This window comes from Halichoerus grypus, chromosome 3 (assembly GCF_964656455.1).
Source record: "Halichoerus grypus chromosome 3, mHalGry1.hap1.1, whole genome shotgun sequence".
In the NCBI taxonomy this organism is placed as follows: domain Eukaryota; kingdom Metazoa; phylum Chordata; class Mammalia; order Carnivora; family Phocidae; genus Halichoerus; species Halichoerus grypus.
The window spans coordinates 178,135,039-178,157,709 of NC_135714.1; the positions used below are offsets into that span (position 1 = coordinate 178,135,039).

Below are 22,671 nucleotides of genomic sequence, written 5' to 3' on the forward strand. Positions count from 1 at the left end.
CCCAATTCTGTGCACCTGACATGTATTTTAAAAGGGAAAAAGCAAAGAAAGGGTTATATTCAAAGGTAGAGCTCCTAGCTTTCTCTAAGAGGCTCAAACCAACATTGGTGGTAATGTCAGTGGAGAAAAAGAAGACACAAAAAGGATTGGGCTTTAGGGGAAGGTGGCTAGTTTAGTCAGGGCATGGTAATTGGTGATTTTCTCTGGGCTATCCAAGTGGATATTTCTAGCATGCTGTTAGATATCTGGTTGAAGCTCAGGGGAACAATCTGGATAGAGTATAAATTTAGGATCTATCAGTAACTAGGTTTAGTTAAAACCTGAGTGGGAATGGGACAACAGTCATGTTGGCATATCCCTCCTGCCCCTTCTCCTGCCCACCATATTGGATGTCACTGTTCAGAGGTTTTAAATCTGAATTTGTGTCCTTGTCCCTGTTATGCCAGAGCATGAATTCTAACCTCCAAGCAACCGTGCTTGGGAAGGATGATTGGCAACTTAAATTTGGGCAGTGGGGCTTTTGGACTCGGCCAGGAGGGATCCACTCTGGCTTTGTCCAGCTGTGCCCCTTCATTCGGGGCGAGGAGTTCATGGACTAAGGTCCGATGCGCCCCCGTAGCCACAGAGCCCATGCCTTCCCCTTAGACATCACACTCCCAGTACCAAGACCCCAGAATTCCCTGCCCCCAAGGCCAAAGTGGAGGCCACGTCCAGAGCCCGCATCGGCCACTTCTCTGGTTTATCCTCCCAAGCTGCTAGTATGCACCCCTTGGCTTCAAGGTTGGCCAGGGGGTGACTGCAAAGGTATGGAATGTAAAAGAAAAGTTTTACACTGGATACTTGTTAAGAGAGATTTTATTTGAGCTACTGTAGTAGAGGAGAGAGACTTCAGTCTAGAACTGAGCTCAACTCCCAATGCAGCAAAGACAGCTGAGGATGTCTAGCCAACCAGCCGCATGAGGGGGTCAGTGGATGGGAGGTTACTAAGAGGATAGTAGGGGCAGAAAGCTGTTTGCTAAACTGGCTTTAGGATTCATGCTAGAGACAGGCCAAGGACTTGGACATCAGGTGTGGGGGGATGAGGGACTTGGTCAGATATCAGATGCAGGCAGGGGATTCTCAGCAAACCAACGTGGCGGGATTCTTTGCTGAATCTGGGCTCTGCAGGCTGAGGACAGGGTGGCCGGCCATGGTAAGGCATGGCGAGAGGAGGTCTCAGAGGAGCCTGATTACATCTGGTCAGAGAGGGAGTTTTTGTCAGGACAGAACTTGGACTTGCGGGTTGAGGCGTCCAAGTCTATGTCACAGGGTCCCTCATGGTGTGGCTCAGAGCCGAGGGTGGAAAGGAAAGGGGTGCAGGCACCCCTGCACTCTAGGTGGGAACTCGGAGGACCTGGAGAGTCTCAGTTTGAGCTTGGCCTTCTGGCCGCGGGTTCCTTTGTAACACTCTAAAGGCTGATGCCAGCAGGGATGGTGGGCACTCTCAGCTGAGGATCTCAGGAGCTTTAGGAGGCCCCTGGACAGTGGGGACAGGGAGGGGCAACACCCGGGACAGGCCAGGAGTGGAAGAGGAAGAGAAAATGGTTTCTCACCTGGGGTGGTGCTGAGTGAGTGGAAGGGAAGGTTTGGGGGGTGAGGTGAGGCTGTCAGCAAACGAAGGAGAACATCTCCCTTCTCCTTCCACCCTGTGCCAGGCCCCAACGAGAATCATGACTTAGGGCAGAAAACCACGTCGATTTTGAATATGTGTTCTCCACATTTGGTGTGAACTGTGGCTTTGCATGTTTTAAAAAAAAATCCACGAATAAGGTGGAAGGATAAAACATTCAACATTTGTTAGATTGATTTATAGCCGTTGAGTGTTGAGGCATATGGTCCGCGGGACTCTGTATTCTTGCCTCAGGCCCTGCGCTGCCAGGAAGGGGCTACAGAGTTACCGACTGGCCTAGAGCACAGGCCCAGTAAGGGAGCGTGAGAAATTTCCAGGCCCAGGGGGGCAGAATGAACAGATACTTAATTGAACAGGTATAATTGAGAGAAGGCTCCATGACGCAAAATTGATTAAGGGGCAGGCAGAAGGACTCATGAAGAGAGATGGTGGGAGAAGAAGGGAGAATACCAGTCTAAAAGTTAGTATGAGAGTATTTGGAGTCCAGTGGCCTGCTCCCTGTCCCCCGACTTGGCTGGAACCAGGCCACCAGCAGAGGCTTGTGTATGGCGGGCGCCTAGACAGCCTTTGGTTAGAATTTCACCTGGGGTGATCGGGGTCTTTCCCATGGGCCAGCACCATTCCTTCTCATCTTTAGCTAACCCTCAGAACCTTAGAGAAAATAAAAGACCTGATGGGGTTGTGTGAGTAAGTCGAGAAAATTCATGTGAAATGGGCTTTTAAAATAGCCATGAACCATGCAAATAATGGATATTAATATATGGTCTAAATTGTTTTCTCCCCAAAGTTTTAGCTTCCTCTATTGGGGTATTCTTTATGGGGTGCACAGTTTTAGGGCAGAATTCTTTTTAAAAACAGGGATTACCTCCTGAGGACATTTTGGGGTAGGGGGCATTTTTGTTTTCCTGATGAAGGCATGTGTCTTCCCGAGTGGGCTGGGTTTAAGCTGGGTACTATTTTGGTGGGTGTGCCTGGGAGTGCCAGGAGCAAGTCATTCAAAAGAATCAGTGTTGTAGCGGGGGCCAGTGATCTTTCTGGTTCTTTAGCATTAGCTGGTCTGAAAATTCTGGTCCCCACCAGGGGTTTTGGGTTCCAGATAAATGACTCCAACTTTGTTAGTAAAGTGGGGTTACTAATACATGTTGCCTTCTGTTTTCACCAGTCTGGGTGGGAATAATAAAAAAAGAACCCATGCCCATGCAGAAGAAAAGGAGTCCATAAACATATCATAAAGTACTGTCGCTCTTCTGCTCATCTGCCACTTCAAATTCCGGCTCCGTAGTTAGCAATCTGGCTTCATTTGCCAGCATTAACTTTATTCCATTTGTATTCCAAGTTGCAATTCCCTTTACAGTGCACTTTAGTGCTTAAGATCTATGTGTCAACAGCTGTTATTTAAGGGGACAAATAAATTTGTCAGTATTCAGTAAACATAAAATCACCCAGAGAAAGGAAAGTTTGAATCCAAAGTTGTTAAATGCAAGAGCGAGTGAAGATGACTGTGGGCAACTAGTGAGCTAATTGCCTGCAAGTTAGTCACATTTTTTATGGATTGCCATGGTGTAATTGAGTTTTATTTCTTTCACTGTTCCAACTCTTGTCACAGTGGGCAGTGCCCTGGAGTTGGAGAGAGTGAAATAACTCAGTTGTCTCCTGAGCCACACATATAGACATTGTTCAGTATCGTCACTCATATTCTAGACCACGATCTCCTCAGTGAAGAACAGTGTGGAACATTGAACAATGCTGGGGTTTGGGGCACCAACCCCCCGACACAGTCAAAAACCTGGGTCTAACTTTGGACCCCCAAAACTTAACTACTAGTAGCCTACTGTTCACTGGAAGCCTTGCTGATAATATAAACCGTTGGTTGACACATTGTTTGTATATTATATGTATTATATACTATATTCTTACAATAAGGTTAGCTAGAAAAAAGAAAATGTTATTAAGAAAAACAAAAGAAAATACATTTACAATACTGTATACTGTATTTATTGAAAAAAATCCACATGTAAGTGGACCCATGACATTCAGGTCTGTGTTATGCAAAGGTCAACTGTATTTTAAGTCTGTTATGGTTCTCATTTCAGTATTCTCGAGTGTTAACAATCTGAAGCTGTAGGTTTAGGGGAGGAGCTCACTGGGCAAAATGCCATATTTTTTATTTATTTACTTATTTAAATTTTTCTTTTTAGATTTTATTTATTTATTTGAGAGAGAGAGATAGAGATAGTGAGAGAGAGCACAAGTGGGGAGGAGAGGGAGAAGCAGGCTCCCTGCAGAGCAAGGAGCCCGATGTGGGACTCGATCCCAGGACCCCGGGATCATGACCTGAGCCGAAGGCAGACGCTTAACCGGCTGAGCCACCCAGGTGCCCATATTTTTTAAATCTTTCCCAGAGAATTTTAGTTTGGAAGAATCTGATTTAAAAAACCTATTTTAATATGATTTTGGGTGTGTCTGTATGTCTGTGTGTGTTGTGTATGTATGGTAGGGAAGTAGCTAGGAAATACTTTTTAAGGTAACAAATAATGGGAAATGTTTCTGGAAAGTTAGGTCTTCTTAACTTGCCTCTCTGTTTTGTTTTTGTTTTTTTTAATTATTATTTTTTTATTATGTTATGTTAATCACCATACATTACATCATTAGTTTTTGATGTAGTGATCCATGATTCATTGTTTGTGTATAACACCCAGTGCTCCATTCAGTACATGCCCTCTTTAATACCCATCACCGGGCTAACCCACCCCCCCACCCCCCTCCCCTCTAGAACCCTCAGTTTGTTCTCAGAGTCCATCATCTCTCATGGTTCATCTCCCCCTCCGATTTCCCCCCCTTCATTCTTCCCTTCCTGCTATCTTCTTCTTCTTTTTTTTTTTTCTAACATATAATGTATTATTTGTTTCAGAGGTACAGATCTGTGATTCAACAGTCTTGCACAATTCACAGCGCTCACCATAGCACATACCCTCCCCAGTGTCTATCACCCAGCCACCCCATCCCTCCCACGCCCCCCACTCCAGCAACCCTCAGTTTGTTTCCTGAGATTAAGAATTCCTCATATCAGTGAGGTCGTACAATACATGTCTTTCTCTGATTGACTTATTTCGCTCAGCATAATACCCTCCAGTTCCATCCACGTCGTTGCAAATGGCATAACTTGCCTCTCTGTTAAAGAGGCATTCCCCCACTTTTAAAGATGACCCCACTCCTACAAACTAAACAGAATTCAAATGGATGTACTAGAACCTCACACACTCATTTAAAAAAAAAGCTGTGTTCTTCCCCCCCTTTTTAAATAAGGATTTTATTTATTTATATTATTTTTTTATATTTTTTTATCATATTCAGTTAGCTGTGTTCTTTTTTAAAACATGAATATAAATAAACGTTTCTTGCTTAGATTCTGCAGGCTCCTTTTACTACCATAGATTGCATATGCAAGGGACCCTGCGCTCTTCTTCCCTTCCTTCCAACATTGAGGTTCCAGTAGCAACTTGGCTGAAGGTATAATGAGCTGGTAAGCTCTCATCTCCTAGTTATAATGAATGAAGGGCTCATGGCTCATAATTGGTACCAGTTTCAAGTCCTATTCATATTATCAATACAATCTGAGCGGACCTAGAAACTGGCCACAGAAAGGTCTACACATAGCCATTTTTTGTGCCTGTTATGCTTTACTGATGTGGATGGGCAGAGATGAAACCCAGGCCCTCTCCATTCTCCAAAGCACAGGAGGCAGGCGTTGTGTCTTGCTGCTTCCCTGCTCTGCATTTTGGGTCTCTGCTGTGGCACACCCAGGGTGAGGCAAAGAATCACCCATGTGCCATATAGCAGCAGTGGACAGCCACTGGGGTCTGAGGCACTCCCTCAAGACACCTGTGCCTGCCCCCCCCAATTCTAGACCCACTTTTGTTTTAATCATACCCTTCCAATTTTTTTTTAAAGATTTTATTTATTTATTTGTCAGAGAGAGCGAGAGAGACAGTGAGAGAGCACAAGCAGGGGGAGTGGCAGGTAAAGGGAGAAAAAGGCTCCCCGCTGAGCAAGGAGCCCATTGTGGGATTCGATCCCAGGACCCTGGGATCATGACCTGAGCTGAAGGCACAAGCTTAACTGACTGAGCCATCCAGGTGTCCCCATACCCCTCCAATCTTAATCTTACATCTTGATCCCTGCGTCTGACTCCTGTGGATTGGACTCTAGTTCTTCCTATCCCAGGCAAACGGCCTGGATTTTTGTTCTGCCTTCAGTGGAAACTTTCCGTTCTAACTCAAGTGGGTGGGTTCCCATTCCCATTCTTGGCCAGTTGACCAGCAACCACTTCATGAGATAAATTGCTTTTCTCCTCAAATTCGCTTCTCTTTCAAGTCTTCACATTTGTCTGTTAACCTTTCTGACCACTTAACTCTATATGCCATTACATGTCAGGTGTGTAGATGAGCATTCTTTTTGATGCTAAAGGGCAAATATAGCAAATGCTAAGTAAACGAATACATAAACACTTTTATATGTTAGTTTTTCATTCCTGATCATTGAGAATAAAAGCCTGGTATCAAGATAGTAGTACTTTGTTCAGCAACTTCTCTGTGCTGAGTATATGTCCTCCAACGTAATTTTATTCAGTCTTTAATTATTTAAAAGCCTTTCTTGATTGATTGGTTTCTCATTGATGTACTGTTGGCACCAAAGAGTATATATTTATTTGAGAGAGTGTGTACCAGCATGAAATAATTAATTGTTATGAATTCTACCAGAGAATATGTTTTATTCCATTGGAAGCATTTATTTGGGCCTTTTTTCCCCCCAGTGAATGGTGGCAGATGGATTTTTTTTTTTTTTTTTTGGCCATTTCCTTACATTTAAAAACTCAAATCAGGGGCCACAAAATCTTCAGTGTCAGAAACACTTTAGAAATTTGGTGTTACATATTGCAGTATTGTCTTAATCGTTTCTCAGTTATAGAAATGACGTCTTCCTGATTGAGTCTCCATCCACGCTGTCAGGAAACATCTGTTCACCACATCCATCACTTCTGTCTGCACATGATCATGTTTCAAAGGTTTCTCAATTAATCCTGTGGAAGCTAGAATCACTCATAATTATAATCCTGTTATGCCTTCTTTATTTCTTGATGTGCTGGTTAATTCATGTCCATCCTGCAGTGGTCTGTAGCATAGTGCTATTATCAGCCATTTTGTCTTTAAAAGCCTCTTGTCTACCATTTTGACTGTGATTGATTCACTGCACTTCGTTGAAATCGATCATTTTGGATGAAAAAAAAATCTATCCTGCATATTTATTCTGGCGACTTTTGCATGATTTCACTTTTTTTTCAGTGCACCAACCTGCCAAGCTGGTTGCTTTCCCCTTTTTGGCTTTCTTTCTCTTGCTCTTTTCTTTTTTATAAGAATTGTCTATTGCTTTTTTTCTTTCGTTTTTTTAAAGATTTTATTTATTTATTTAACAGAGAAAGATAGTGAGAGCAGGAACACAAGCAGGGGGAGTGGGAGAGGGAGAAGCAGGCTTCCCACCGAGCAGGGAGCCCCATGTGGGGCTTGATCCCAGGACCCCAGGATCGTGAGCTGAGCCAAAGGCAGACGCTTAACGACTGAGCCACCCAGGCCCCCATATCTCTTTATTTCTCCTGCCCTCTCTTAGACAACACCTCTGGGAAGAAAAGCCAATTGCCAGAGGCAGTGGAATAAATTCTCCCTTTAGAACTAGGCTAGACACTACTCCCATTTCTCTTAACATAAAATCAGAAAGAGGGTCCCTCTCCTTTGTGCTCCTCTCCCTGAGCAGTTTCTAGGGTGAAAGAGTCATGATTGACTGCCAGGCATTTTGCCAACACTGTGACATGCTTCTTTGTAGCTCCAGACTTCTCTGTATTCTAATCTTACCAGGTAGACTCCAAGTTGGACACTAAAATTCTCTTGCACATACTAATATTTTCTTTTCTTCTTCTAGGCACTGACTTTAATATAGATAGCTTACCTTTGCCTCGGAAAGCCCATCACGACTGGGCCCTTTTTCACGAAGAGTCTCCGAAAAACAATTATAAGCTCTTCCACAAGCCAGTCATCACCTTGTTCAACTACACTGCCACGTTCAGCCGCCATTCCCACTTGCCCCTGACCACCCAGTACTTGGAGGGCGTAGAAGTCCTGAAGTCACTCCGATACCTGGTCCCTTTGAGGTCCAAAAACAACCTTCGAAGAAGACTTGCTCCACTGGTGTATGTCCAGTCAGACTGTGACCCGCCGTCAGACAGGGACAGCTATGTTCGAGAGCTGATGACTTACATTGAGGTCGATTCCTATGGTGAGTGTTTACAAAACAAAGATCTCCCTCAGCAGCTGAAAAATCCAGCCTCTATGGATGCCGAAGGCTTTTATAGGATCATCGCACAGTATAAGTTTATCCTTGCCTTCGAGAACGCAGTGTGTGATGACTACATCACTGAGAAGTTCTGGAGACCTCTGAAACTGGGGGTGGTCCCTGTGTATTATGGGTCCCCCAGCATTGCAGACTGGCTCCCGAGTAATAGAAGTGCTATTCTCGTATCAGAATTTGCTCACCCTAGAGAACTAGCAAGTTACATCAGACAACTGGATCATGATGACCGACTATACGAGGCCTACATAGAATGGAAGCTGAAGGGTGAGGTGTCCAATCAGCGACTTCTCGCAGCGCTCAGGGAACGGAAATGGGGAGTGCAAGATGTCCACCAGGACAACTACATCGATGCATTTGAGTGTATGGTGTGCAGCAAGGTGTGGGATAATATCCGGCTTCTGGAAAAGGTGAGCAAATGGAGGTTTGGCAAAGAGGCACTAGGAGGGCCATCTGGATGGTCTCTGCCATTTTGCATCCTTTGTCGCAGCCTTTTCACACAGCTCATCATTCCCATTAAAGAGGCCAGGCACTGCAGGGGGATGAATATTTCATTACTTTCTTGGAGGACTGTCATGAAGTTTATGAGTCATGTCCTTCTTCCTGAAGGCCTTAACCTTATTGTTTCTTCCGGAGGACACCATGCTGCAAGTGCTTGCTGGGCAGTGATAGAAGCAGGCTGCAGAGGAGGGAAGAAAGCCAAAAAAATAAAAAAATTGGGAGTTCTGAATCTCATCCACATGGTCAGTCCTTTAACTTTTCCATCACTGCTCTGTTTTCTATCAGACCCTTACATGCTTGCCTCATAGGTGCTTCTTCGAAACTTATTTTCAGGGGGCCTGGGTGGCTCAGTCCATTAAGCATCTGCCTTCGGCTCAGGTCATGATCCCAGGGTCCCAGGATCGAGCCCCGCATCTGGCTCCCTGCTCAGTGGGGAGCCTGCTTCCTCCTCTCCCTCTGATGTTCCCCCTGCTTGTTCTCTCTCTCTGTCAATAAATAAATAAAATCTTTAAAAAAAAAAGAAACTTATTTTCATTTCATGTATGCAATCAATTAACATCTCTCTCTCTCATCCCTGCTCTTTATCTTTCTGGCACACACATGCTTATTAATATAGAGAAAATGTTCAAATAATGATGGATAATCCTTAAAAGATTTCTTTTTCTTAAAGTATTCTAAAGAAATTTCTGGGTCCCTGGGTGGCTCAGTTGGTTAAGCACCTGACTCTTGATCTCCATTCAGATCTTGATCTCAGGGTCATGAGTTCAAGCCCTGCATTGGAGCCTGCTTAAAAAAAAAAAAAAAAAAAAATTTCTTAGTATTGTCTTCAAATTTCTTGATGCTCTTAACATTTGGTTATTTGCTTACTTTACTTATTTTTACCAGGAATGGCCCCACTTTGTATATAACTAAATTTGTTAAAAGGTAATTTATTGAAAGAAAAAGAAAGATTAATTTCAATTACTTTTGAAATAAAAAAAAAGAGATTGCCCACATATACTACTTGGCTATCACCCATCATTCCCTTGCCTGACTTCCATATACACATAACATTTATCTAAATTCTCTGCAGACAAATAATTTTTGTTAAATATTGAAATGTTGATTTTGGCTAGCATATTAATTTCAGGTCAGACATAAGCCTATACAGTATGTGGAATTATTTTTGTGTATTGTATGTATACCATATAAGGCTTTCATATTCTAAATATTTGTATGTTTAGACAAATTAAAAATATTTGCAAGATCATTTTCCTCATTTTACTATAAAAATTTAAATTATTTTATCTGGTTTTATATAACAAATTTTTACTCGTAAAATCATTTATTTTAAGCCAAGTGTCTTGGTCAGCAACACGAACACTAAATATTATATCATTTCTCTCATCCTGATTTCCAGTGACTTCCTTTCTGACCTAATTTATAAGGCCACACTACAGCAAAAACCAAAATCCACACACTGCAAAAAACATGAGAGAAAGTAGAGGCCACATTAATTACCCATGGTATCCCAATTATTTCTTCTGAAAATCTACCAAAGCAGAAAACAGAACTTCTGACGGTGATGATTTGCCCAGGCTACCTATCACGATCCTTGCCAGGCTTGGGGATTATAGTCACAGAAAGCCAGAGAACTACACAAACCCTAACTGCTTCTGCACCTCACGGACACCCTGTTGGAATGATTGCTGGGGACTGGAAAAGAGTGTACAACGACACTGGTAGCTAGCTTTTTAAAAATCATAGGAGAATACATATATTCCTGTATTTCCGACAGAGACAGCTAACTATGGTGTTTCAGAGTGCCTGAAGGTGCTGAAGGTGGTGTAATTGAATGTCCTTCTCTTTGGAGTCTTTGAAGAGAAGTAGATGGAGTAGGTTGTCCTCTGGTGAGTTCTTATTCCTCCCAGAGGGGTGGTGAGTGAAGATGATTAAAAGGTTTTGCTTGCATTTCAATGATTGTGCTACAATTCTTAAATGCTAATGTGCTCATTATTGAAAAGCAGAACAAAATATACGGTGAAAGTAAATTAAAGGTTTTCGACCAGTTCTTTTCACTTGCATTTATTCATTTGTTTTACAAGATGTGTTACAACTTACATATGGCATGCCTTAAAGTAAGCTACTTATATGTTTCTTCACTTTTTCTCTTTCAGCCAAAGAAGAGCTAAAAGAAATAATTTGATTTCCTCTAACTCCGATTATTTTTTTATCTTGTGGTTGATAATAATTTAATCATTGTACTTGGATGTAGAAAATACTATAAGAATATTGAATGCATTTCCCCTTTTTCTACTCTGCTCCTCCCCTGCTCTCCCTCCACACAGACCCAGTGAATTATCTACTGCTGTGTAAACAATATTGTCACAAACTTAGTGGCTTAAAACAACCCATACTTGTCATCTCACAGTCTCTGTGGGTTAGTTCATGGCTTAGGTGGGTTTGTGGAAGCCTGGTATCAATGTATCAGTCAGGGCTGGGTGTTCATCTGGAGGCTCAACTGGGCACGGGTCTGTTTCTAAAGTCACATGCTTGTTGGCAGATTCAGTTTCTTGAGGCTGTAGGACTGAGGGCTTCAGTTTCTTGCTGGCTGGAGGCTGGAGGCTGCCCTTGGCCTTTAGAGGCCACTCACAGTTCCTTGGTATATTGGCTTCGCCAGCCTGGCTGCCTGCTTCCTCAAAGCCAGCAAGGGAATGAAAGTGCTACAACGGGTGTGTATGTGATCATGTATACATAATCACATACATTCTCTCACCTTTGCTGTATTTTATGGCTTAGAAGCTAGTGATGGATACCATGCATAAGGGCATGAATACCAGGAGGCAGGAATCCTGGGGGCCATCTGCAGTCTGTCCACCACACCTATTGAATCCGAGTAGGCCTGTACTCTGTGTTGTATACTTTATTTATGTAGGGGAAAGTCTTTCAATATTGAATTAATTAATTTAGTCAGTTAAAGAACATTTACTGATGAATGATCCTGTTCTCAAAAAGGCTATCATAGGAGATATAATGTGGAATCATCACAGATACAACTTCACAGAATTGGGATAAACTTTTAAAAAATTAGCTTTGAGGTATAATTGATTACAATAAGCTGCACATCTTTAAAGTGTATGGTTGATTAATTGTGACATATACCTGTGAAATCATCACCACAATCAAGATAACAAACATTTCTGTCCTCCTTAAGAGTTTCCTCATGTCCTTTTTTAATCCATCCCTCTGACCCCTTCCTTAGGCAACCATACATCTGCTTTTTGTCACTTTTGACAAAGAAGCTAAGTCAGTTTTCTAGAATTCTATATAAATGGAATCATGTAATGATTCTCTTTTGTGCCTGGCTTCTCTCACTCCACATGATAACGTTGACATTCATCCACAACACTGTGTGTATCAGTAGTTTCTCTTTATTGTTGTAGTTTGCACATACCAAAATGTCCTTTATCCATTCACCTGTTGATGGACATTTGAGTTGTTTCCAGTTTCTGGCTGTTACAAATAAAGCTGCTATGACACTTATGTACAAGTCTTTGTATGGACCTAGGCTTTCATACCTCTTCTGTAAATACCTATGAGCGAAATGGCTAGGTCATATAGTAGTGTATGTTTCACATTTTGAGAAATTACCAAACTGTTTTTCAGAGTTGTTCTCTTACCTTTCCACCAGCATTGTATGAGATTTCCATTCATTAACAGTTGGTGTGGTCAGTCTTTTAGTTTTTGCCATTATGGTGGGAGCATACTGGTATCTCACTGTGAGTTAATTTGTGTTTCTCTAGTAACTAATGATTTTGAGTATCTGTTAATGACTTATTTGCCATCAATGTCTTCTCTGGGGATATGTCTCTTCAAATCTTTGCTCATTTAAAAAAATTGAGTTGTTAATCTTGAGTTCTAAGAATCCTTTATACAACAAATGTTTTCTTCCAGTTTTGGGGTTGTTTTTCCATTTTCTTTTCTTTTCTTTTTTTTAGATTTTATTTATTTATTTGAGAGAGAGAGCACAAGCAGGGGGAACGGCAGAGGGAGAGGGAGAAGTAGGCTCCCTCTGAGCAGGGAGCCTGACACGGGACTCGATCTCAGGACCCTGGGATCATGACCTGAGCTGAAGGGAGATGCTTAACCAACTTAACCACCCAGGCACTTTGTTTTTCCATTTTCTTAATGGTATCTTTTGAAGTGTATAGCTTTTAATTTTGATGAAGTCCAGCTCATCATTTTTTTCTTTAATCATTTGTGTTTTTTGTGTCCTGTTTAAAAATCTTTGTGTAACCCAGGGTCAGTAAGATATGCTTCTATTTTATTCTAGAAATTTTGTCCAGCAAGACATGTAGGTCTATAGTCAACTTACAGTTAATTTTTGTAATGCAGCATGGTGTCAGAGTTGAGGTTTGTTTATATGGATATCCAATAGTATTGGCACCATTTGTTGGAAAGATTATTTTTTCATGATTGAATTACCTTGGCTTTTTTTCAAAACTCAATTGGCCTTATCTATGGATTAATTTCTAGACTGGTAAATATGCCTATATTTAAGTACTGTAGCTTCAGAATAAGTCTTGAAATGAGATAGCATCAATCTTCCAACTTGGTTCTTTTTCAAAATTATTTTCACCATTTTAGGTCTTTTGCTTTTCCATATAAATTTTAGAGTCAGTTTGCCAATTTATATGAGAATGCTTGATAGCGTTTTCATTGGGATTGCATTGAGTGTATGTATTAATTTGGGGGAGAATTGACAATATTGAGACATTTAATCCATAAGAATGATAGATCTATCCATTTATTTAGGTCTTTAATTTCTCTAGACATTACTTTGTAGTTTATTGTGTACAGGTTTTTTTATAACCCTTTGGTCAAATTTATACCTAAGTAGTTCACATTTTTTGATACTATAGCAAATGCTATTTTTAAAAAACTTTATTTTCTGCTTGTTTGCTGCTAGTACATAGAAGTAAAATTGATTTTATATGTTGACTTCATGGACTACAACCTTGTTAATTACACTGTTTAATTCTGTATCTTTTTTATAGATTTCTTAGGATTTTTTTTTACATAAATGATCATATCGTTTACAAAAAAAAAAGATGATTTTACCCGGACTTCCAATCCATTTGCCTTTAATGTCTTCTCTTTTTATCCCTTACTGCACTAAGACCTTCATTACAATTTTGAATAGTACTGTTGGGACCATATGTCTTCATCTTGTTCCCTGTCATAGAGAGAAAATACTGTTTTTCATTATTGTTTATGATGTTAACTGTAGGATTTTGGTTGATGCCCTTTATCAAATTGAGAAAATTTCCTTCTGTTCTTACTTTTATGAGGATTTTTATCATGAGTGGATGTGGAATTTGTCAAATGATTTTCTCTATCCATTGAGACAATCATATGGTTTTTCTTTTTTAGTTTATTTAATGGTGAGTTATAGTGATTATTTTTGAACGTTAAACTGACTTGCTTTCCTGAGATAAACTTCACTTGGTTATAATGTATATCCTTCTTATTTATTGTTGGAATTGAATTGCTAAAATTTTTGTTAGGAATTTTTGCGTCTACATTCATGAGGTATACTGTTCCATATTTTTCTCCTAATGCCTTGGCTAGTTTTCTTATATGGTAATGCTGGTCTCACGTTCCCTTTTCTTGTGTTTCCTTTTTATTTTTTTCTCTCTCTTTTTTTAAAGATTTTATTTATTTATTTGACAGAGAGAGACACAGTGAGAGAAAGAACACAAGCAGGAGGAGTGGGAGAGGGAGAAGCAGGCTTCCTGCAGAGCAGGGAGCCCAATGTGGGGCTCCATCCTAGAACCCTCAGATCATGACCTGAGCCAAAGGCAGATGCTTAACGACTGAGCCACCCAGGCACCCCTTTTCTTGTGTGTTCTGAAAGAGTTTGTGTAGAATTGGTATTATTTTTTCCTTACATATTTTGTTCAATTTACCAGCCAGTCATCAATCCGTAGTTCTTTGTTTTGTTTTTTTGTGGGAAAGTTTTTAAGTATAAATTGAATTGTTTTAAATAGATATAAAGCTGTTCCTCTTATTCATTTCTTTTTTTTTTTTAAAGATTTTATTATTTATTTGACAGAGACACAGCAAGAGAGCAGGGGGAATGGGAGAGGGAGAAGCAGGCCTCCCGCTGAGCAGGGAGCCTGATGCAGGGCTCGATCCCAGGACCTGGGATTATGACCTGAGCCAAGGGCAGATGCTTAACGACTGAGCCACCCAGGCTCCCCTTATTCATTTCTTTTTGAGTGAACTTTGGTAGATTGTGTCTTCGAAGGAATATTTTTTTCATTTTATTCAAGTTGTGAAATTGACTGGCATACCATTATTAGTATTCCTTTATTCTTTTAATGTCTGTAGTGTCTATATGTCACCTCCATCATGTCTGATATTAATTTGTGTCTTTTTTTATGATTAATCCAGATGTTTATCCATTTCATTGATCTATTCAAATAATTAGCTTTTGATTTCATTATTTTTATTTTGCTTTATATCTTAATGATTTCTGTTCTTTATTATTTTAATTATTCTTAATTTGGGCTTAATTTGCTCTTTTCAAATTTAAGGTAGAAACTTGGGTCATTGATTTTAAGCCTTTATACTTTTATAATATACATATTTAATGCTATAAAATTCCCTCTAATCACTGCTTGAGCTACCTCCTACAAATTTAGATTATTATGTTAATGTTAATTCAGTTTAAAATATTTTCAGTTTTCTGTTCCGCTCCTAATCTTCCTTCTCCACAACTGATGAAGGTCCATGGGAAAGAGCTTTAGAGTGGGTTTGAACTCTTGTTTTGTGTCTGGGGCTCCTAGGGATTCCAAACCAGCATAGTAGCCCATACTTCACCTTTAAGAATGTGTTAAAAATTTAACTGACTTATTACCTATTTGTATGATGACCACCTCTTTCTCCTGTGTTCTGTCAAAGGTTAAACAGATCATGTATCCATCTCTCTTTAGAGGGTCTTGTCACTGTGGAATTCAGTTTACTTGGTTGCTGTGTGATTTCAGTTCCCTGATGGGCTCAAGAAAATTTATGAATTTATAGTTTATTTGACTTTGTCCTTACTGTTAAAATAGGAGCCATGTCCTCTTTGGAAGCAAAATATTTGTTAATCATACTTTAGAAACAGCTTGTTTTTCTGCCCAGAACCACAGCTGGAAAGTCCATTTGGGATGCTGAAATTTACGTACTTCTAAAATCTCATAACTATTTCATCAAACACACTTCCTTCAGGTCATACTGTGAAATATTTCTACAAGAACACTAGAGTTAAGAGTCCATTTCATAAGATTCTTTTCTTTGTGATATCACCTCAGATGTAACTTTGTCATACACTGTTGAATGGACTCTGGAGTGGGCAGGCAAGGAAACAGAGTATTATTACTGGCTTTCTCATATAAACAGTTATGCAAGGTCAGGGTTGGGAAGGCCGTCCAACAGTATGTGGTCAGTATGGCTACCAGCCGACTGGTGATTCAAATATCATGAACAAGTCATCTGCTAATGATCTTGGAACATTTCCAGTGTTGGCAATTTCATTATTTTTTAAGGCAGCCCATTTTATCTTCTGTTAGTTTTGACATTTATATTGTTCTTTGTTTTGAACACTTTCCCTTCTCTAGTCCATTCTTAGCTACCAGCTTCTGACTCTTTAGTTCAATGGGTTATAGGTTTGCATCTGTACCTATCGGTCAGTAAATGTGAGCAGTGGCTTCTCAAAAGTTCTTTCATGGTAATCACGTTGGGTTCTCCTTACTTGATTCTGTTCTGCTCTTGCTCCAAAAACAATTTCTACCTAGCCATGAACTCTGGCTAAAGTAACCCCAGTTTGAACTTACTTCTGGTTTTTTGAAAAAAAATTTTTTTTTGTATTATTTTATATTATTGTTTAGACTTCCCAGATTTTAAGTTTAGCATTTCCTAGTGGTTTGCTATTTGGATTTGTGTTCTGGTTCTCTGTACTCAGTGTTGTCTTGGTAAAGAAACGGTGCTCTAGTTCCAGGCCCTTGGAAGCCAAACTCCATGATCATTTGTCAGTGGTCCCTAAGAGCAGGGAGGATTTAAGCAACTGTATCCTTGTCCCTCTTCCAAGAGGGATGTTAATTCATTCTTCTACTTAGAGTCCCTTCAGATGCTTGAAGAAAGCTTTATATGCATTCTAGTCATCTCTTTTTCAGGCTACACCCTAATATCTTCTAATATGCTTCTAATGGTAGGTTTAACAAAGAGAGAATATGTTGATCCAACCATAGGTAAGTACCCAAATTATTGTATTTCCAAATTGATTTTTCTCCTCTGCTTTCTAATTTCCTGATGGGTGAAGATTCTAATTATTACAGATCCAACACATTATAAACCCTATTATCTTCGAGTAAAATTTTTTTTAGAAAAAGATGTATATGCACAAACTTAAACTATTAAATAATTCTGCAAAGTTAAAAAAAGAGCAGTCTTTTATTTTCCCCTTCCCCCCTCCCCAATGGCAATCTCTTACCACCACATTTAGCTAATTATTTTGGTATTTATTCATTGTTTCTAAATAACATGCTTATACACTCATTTTTTTTGATGTTCAGTGTTTATGTGATCATGATTGTGCACCTGCTATTCTGAGATGAACCATGTAGTGTACTGTGATCTGTTTCCCTCGCCTGGACAGCTTTTTGTTTCCCTCTCATTTGCCTTCTTGTTTGATTATTTTTATATGTACGTATCACTCAGCCAATCCTTGTTGATTGTTTAACTCTCCTTTGAAGATGTTCAGATCTACCAGACATCCAGTTCATTCATCTTGTTGAAGAAATTGCTCACAGAGCCTTCTGAGCCTCCCCAGCGTGCTGGCTGCCCTCGCCACCTTGCGTGGAGCACCAGCCTGAGAGCTCCCTTCCCCAGCATGTGGGGATATTCCTTTCTTATCTTTTTCTGACACATCTCTTGCATGCTTGTCTCCCTTTTCCTCAGTTCTGCTCTTTTGTTTGATCCTACCCTCGTACAGCTTCCCGAGAAGGGATACACAAGGATGTCTGAAATGTCTTCATTCTACTCTAACACTTAAGCAATAGTTTAGCTGAGTGTAAACTATCCATTTTTCTTAGAATTTGGAGGCATTTTGCATCGCCTTCTAAAAGACTTTTAATTTTGAAATGATTTTAGATTGACAGAAGAGTTACAAAGATAGTACAGAATTCCTGTACACCCCACACCTGGCCTCCCCTATTGTTAACATTGTACATCACCATGGTACATTTGTCAAAACTTAAGAAATTAATGTTGACCCACTGCTCTTAACTGACCTGCACACTTTAGTCATATTTCACCAGTTTTTCCACTAAAATCCTTTGTTATCCTTTGTTCCAGGATCAAATCCAAGATACCAAATTGAAATTAGCTCTCATGTCTCCCTAGTCTCCTCCAAACTGTGATCAGCTATTCAGTTTCCTTATTTTTAAGAACTTTGATACTTTGGAAGAGCAATATTTTTGTAGACTGTCCCTCCATGCATTTGTCTGATGTCTTCTCATGTTAAAATGTAGGTTATGGATTTGGGGGAATATGACTGCAGAGGTGAAAGGGCCCTTCTCTTCACACCATATCAGGCGACACATCGTATCAATGTGACTTATTACTGATGATGTTAACTTTGATCATTTGGTTAAGGTGGTATTTGCTAGGTTTTCTCTGTGAGTTTACTAGTTTTCCCTTTCCATTAAGCGAGTCACTAAGTCCAGGCCATGTTCAAAGGGAGAAGAATTAAGCTCCACCTCCTTGAGTGCAGAATTATCAAACGATTTGTGGACCTATGTCTAACGAATAAATATTTGGGGAGAGGTATTTTGAGGCTATGCAAGTATCCTTTTTCTCCTTAAAGTTTTCCCCACTAATGTTCATTCATCAGTTAGTCTTACCATTGCTTTTTAACTTCCAGTGTTAATGTCAAGAGATCTAAAACCATCCTAACTGCCAATCCTCAGAATTAGATGTTTCCTCTCATGGAGGTTGTAGAATCTCTTCCTTCTTTCCTGTGTTCTGGAATTTCGTAAAAACGTTTAGCAGGAGACTGTTTGTGTCACTATGGAGTGAAGATATTTGCTTTTAAAAGGAAAAGTATATGTTGGGTTCTGTTATTTTGAGGCAGGAACCCAGGACTTGTGCTTTCTTATATATTTAATTCTTTTTTCCTTTCTCTCAACACAGGGTTTACCACCCAAAAGATGGAAGGCTGACGTGACGCACCTGAGTTGCCCGGAACCTGCGGTGTTTGCTTTCTCACCTCTGGCTCCACGTTGGAGCTCTTTGCGGGACATGTGGATACCAAGCTTTGAGCAATCCAAGAAAGAAGCCCAGGCACTAAGGTGGCTGGTTGATAGGAATAAAAATTTTTCAGCTCAAGAGTTTTGGGCCCTGGTATTCAAGGACTAATTTCTACAAGTGTCAGAATGATATAGACTAGAGCTCTCTTGAGGTTTATTTTCTAGGTTGCCTTAATATATGAATATCATAGTTACTTTGTTGACTATCCTTTAGGATAAGGAGTACTTGCTGCAGTACTCATGATGAGCCCTTGCACATAATGGATGTGAATTGCCCTTAGGGGTCACCTCTATATTTTTTATACTAAAAAAGTAAGTATTTCTTATGGTCACCTTCCATTTACATGTCTGGACCGATGTACCTGCCGCCTTTTGTGGAAATTCGGCTAATGTGGATTGAGTGCTCCCCTCCCTGCAAGGGAGGCAGAGGGCGGAGCTGTGGATTCTTGATACTCACCTCACAGTCTGCAGTTTATTAGTATTTGGCAAGCCCAGTGTCCTGATGCTGAGCATGAACGTGAAATGCATTAGAACTTGGCAATGAGAGATTCCATCTGTTGGTTTCCAGGGATGTAAGTGAGTAATAAAAGCTGTGTGAATTTTATCCGCTTTTTCTCTTCAAGTCAGAAGAACGTATGCCTGTCTGCCTTCTTACTCTTACTACCTCTCTTTCTTCTTTTCATCTTGCCCTGCCTCCTCCCCCACCTTTCCCCCCCGAAGTGGAATGTCTTCTGAAGATGAGCCTCCTCCTTGTGTGTTTTGAACAGTGAGATGTTCTCCATGGTCCCTTATCCTGCAGAACAGAGTAATAATCATGTGATCCCGGCCGGACACCCTGTACCCTCCGATCAATGTGAGAGTGGATGTGAATGGCCCCCAGGAACTCTGGTTGTGTTGTGTAGGATGATGTACAGCCTGTAAAGTGGGCAGTCCACTCTGGCGGGTGAGCATTCCTTGTCATTTCTGATCCTGTCACAGAGAAGTTTCGGCTGTCCTGTCGGGAGCATCCACTGGAGCTCCTTGAAAGACAAGGAGACAACACTGGCTCGCATTTTCTTCCCATGTGGGGGTGGTGAGGCTTTTAGAGGATCCTAAAGCCTGTTGTTACTGGACGTATCCTGGCTTTGGTGCTCTTTATTGTGGAAAGATGTCAGCTCCCGAGGACAGGAAGAGTCCCTGATTCTCATGTCCCCTATGTGGTGTGCGGGTGAAACTTAGGACAGCTCCCGTGGTGCCAGCTACCCCTTTACCCCAGGCCAGTGCCTTCGTGTGCCAGCCATGTGCAATCTCTTCCACGAGGAGTGCTCTCTCTGGCTGTGCAGGGGGCATGAGGACTGAAACCAGTCCATTCGCTCAGGAACAAGAAAGGTCACATTGCTGGGTGGGAGATGGTTCTATGACTGCGTTTTTCTCAATCCCAGCACTGCCATTAACTGAATATGATTTGGTACAACTCTCTTAACCTCCCTGGGCCTAATTTTTTGCACCTAAAAAGAAGCGATTGGGCTGGTCATTGAAGTTCTTCTCTGCATAATGTTCTTTGTTTATCAAAATTAAGAAGTTTAATTTTGTAGAAGTTTTTACTCAGGCAGTAGCAAATCATTTAGAGCCACTGCATGGTTTTCAAGGGAAGAAAGCTCTTTGGAGGAAGAAGCATACTTCTTGGGTAGTATTAGGGATAGAAAGTAGGTTATCTCTGCCATTTTTTTTCTGATGATATCCAAAGGGAAAGCATTGGAAAGGGAGAGTGTTTGTTACAGACCAGATTTTAAATTGTATATTAAATGAGTTTTGTTGTCGTACTCTTAGTAAAAAGACCAGGATGTGATGTGTGCATTTGGTGAGGTATTATCCGAGAGATCCAGTTCTCCATAGATGCCTTAAACAAATACCCAGTGCTCATATGCTGCATATATGTTTTAAGCCTCAATATTGAGTGTAGTTTTGTTCTATCTTGGTTTTTCATAAAGACTCCGTAGACAAAATTCTGCCTAAACTTTTCTGAAGTATATAGCCCTGAACAAATTTAGGGAAATGAAATAATTGATTGTTTAATGGGGCATAAACATCTTGTAGGGGAAGAGGATGGAGGAGAGGGAATTCCGTGGGATTGAAAATGAGGTGTGTTTCAGGGAAAATAAATTAAAGTTCTTTGGGACTCTTTGAGTACCCATAGATTTGAGACTTTAATTATTAATATTTTTTTTTTTGTTTAGCACATGTGTCTTCTGTAATAGGATTTGTATTAATAAGATGGTACCCTCGTCTGTGATAATTGCTGTCATGGAGTGAGAGGCGTGGCCCCACTGTAGCAGGATTCTTATCTGCAAATGGGGAGCTGTGCGGTTTTGAGTTCCATGTAAGTCCCCTCAGTGACATTGTATCCATTGATCCCATCAGACCATACCTTTCTCTTTACCACACTGTCTCCATTTGTGAACTATGATTAAGAGAGAGTCCTCTCTCACCGGGCTGCTGTGAAGAATGGCTCATGGCTGTGAAGGACTTGGTATGATGCAACATTCTGTTTAGGGCGTCAATGCGTTTAGCTTGGATTGTTCTCAGAGACCGATTTTCTAAGTGATATGACAAGGTGGATAGAAACCTTTTCAGAAATGTTGAAGAAAGGGCTTACTATGTTAGTCAATAGTCTTCAGATCTTCACCTGAAAATGAGGTAACTTTGACCATTGATCACATAGCAATTATAAAATTTCAGAACCTGATTGTGGACTGGCTTCTTTGTTGCTCTTAAGAGCTAGAGTCCAGTAACTAGAGTATCAGTTGAGATTATTGTCATTATTATTCACAGATTGAATGCAGTGTTGTATGCGCTACTGAGAAGTGGAAGACATAAGCAAAAATGAACGTCCTTGCTTTGAGTCAAACGTTGTAGATTACACATAGGAGAACAAACCTAATATCTATAGAACACTGTATGAATCCGAGCACAGCACAGACCTGAACTTGAAATGTCCAGTGTTATACTGTGCATTTTAAAAAAAACCATTAGTGTAGCTCATAATTCCTGCTAAAGATGACAAGGCATTAGGGGACTCCAATGGAGAGTTAGTTTTCAGTGAATGATATTATCTGAAGCATCATGTGTACAACTCTACATAAATAACATATGTTTTTCTTGGAATCTTTAAAGTATAAAATGTAAAAGTTCACAGGCTGAGAATAATGGTGGTTAGTTTATGTTTCAAATAACTTTGCAATCCTGAATGTTCTATAAAGCACTTTCTTACCCTTCTTTAGGGAATTTCTTTGTTTTCATTTTTGTTGTTGTCATTAGTGATAATCGTCTTTGCTGCATAATTCTAATGTCGACCTATATCTTTATTTCTTCTGATTATAGAAATAAAAATGCTTACAAAACTTGGAAAATTGAATTATGAACTATGACTCTAGTAAGAAGACCTAGTTTTAGTCCCCAACTCTCCAGTATACCATCTAAAGATGATATCTTGGGGGCGCCTGGGTGGCTCGGTCAGTTAAGCGTCAGACTCTTGATTTCAGCTCAGCTCATGATCTCAGGGTCATGGGATCGAGCCCTGTGTTGGGCTCTGCTCTCAATGGGGAGTCTGTTGGAGATTCTCCCTCTCCCTCTGCCCCTCCCACTCATGCTCCCTCTCTCTCAAATAAATAAATAAATCTTTAAACGAAAAGAAAGACAGTACCCTAGGCCAAGTTATTTGGCCCTTCTAAGCTTCAGTTTGCTCACCAAGAAAAGCTTATTATATGTCCAACCGCTCTGTGAGGTTGTGAA

General features: G+C 40.4%; 1 protein-coding gene across 5 annotated transcripts in view; it reads left to right on the forward strand.

The window, feature by feature from the left end:
• The window catches only part of POFUT3 (protein O-fucosyltransferase 3), a 72,741-nt gene extending 50,452 nt beyond the window's left edge, over positions 1–22,289 (forward strand). For 3 of the 5 annotated variants that reach the window (XM_078069629.1, XM_078069628.1, XM_078069630.1), the window contains exons 4-5: positions 7,643–8,811; positions 18,785–22,289. In XM_078069629.1, the coding sequence (XP_077925755.1) occupies positions 7,643–8,811; positions 18,785–19,009 (1,394 nt within the window). In that variant the 3' untranslated portion in view covers positions 19,010–22,289. The remainder of the gene's footprint in view (positions 1–7,642; positions 8,812–18,784) is intronic. The other 2 variants (XM_036095845.2, XM_036095847.2) reach the window with 1 other exon arrangement.
• Positions 22,290–22,671: the final 382 nt, after the last annotated feature.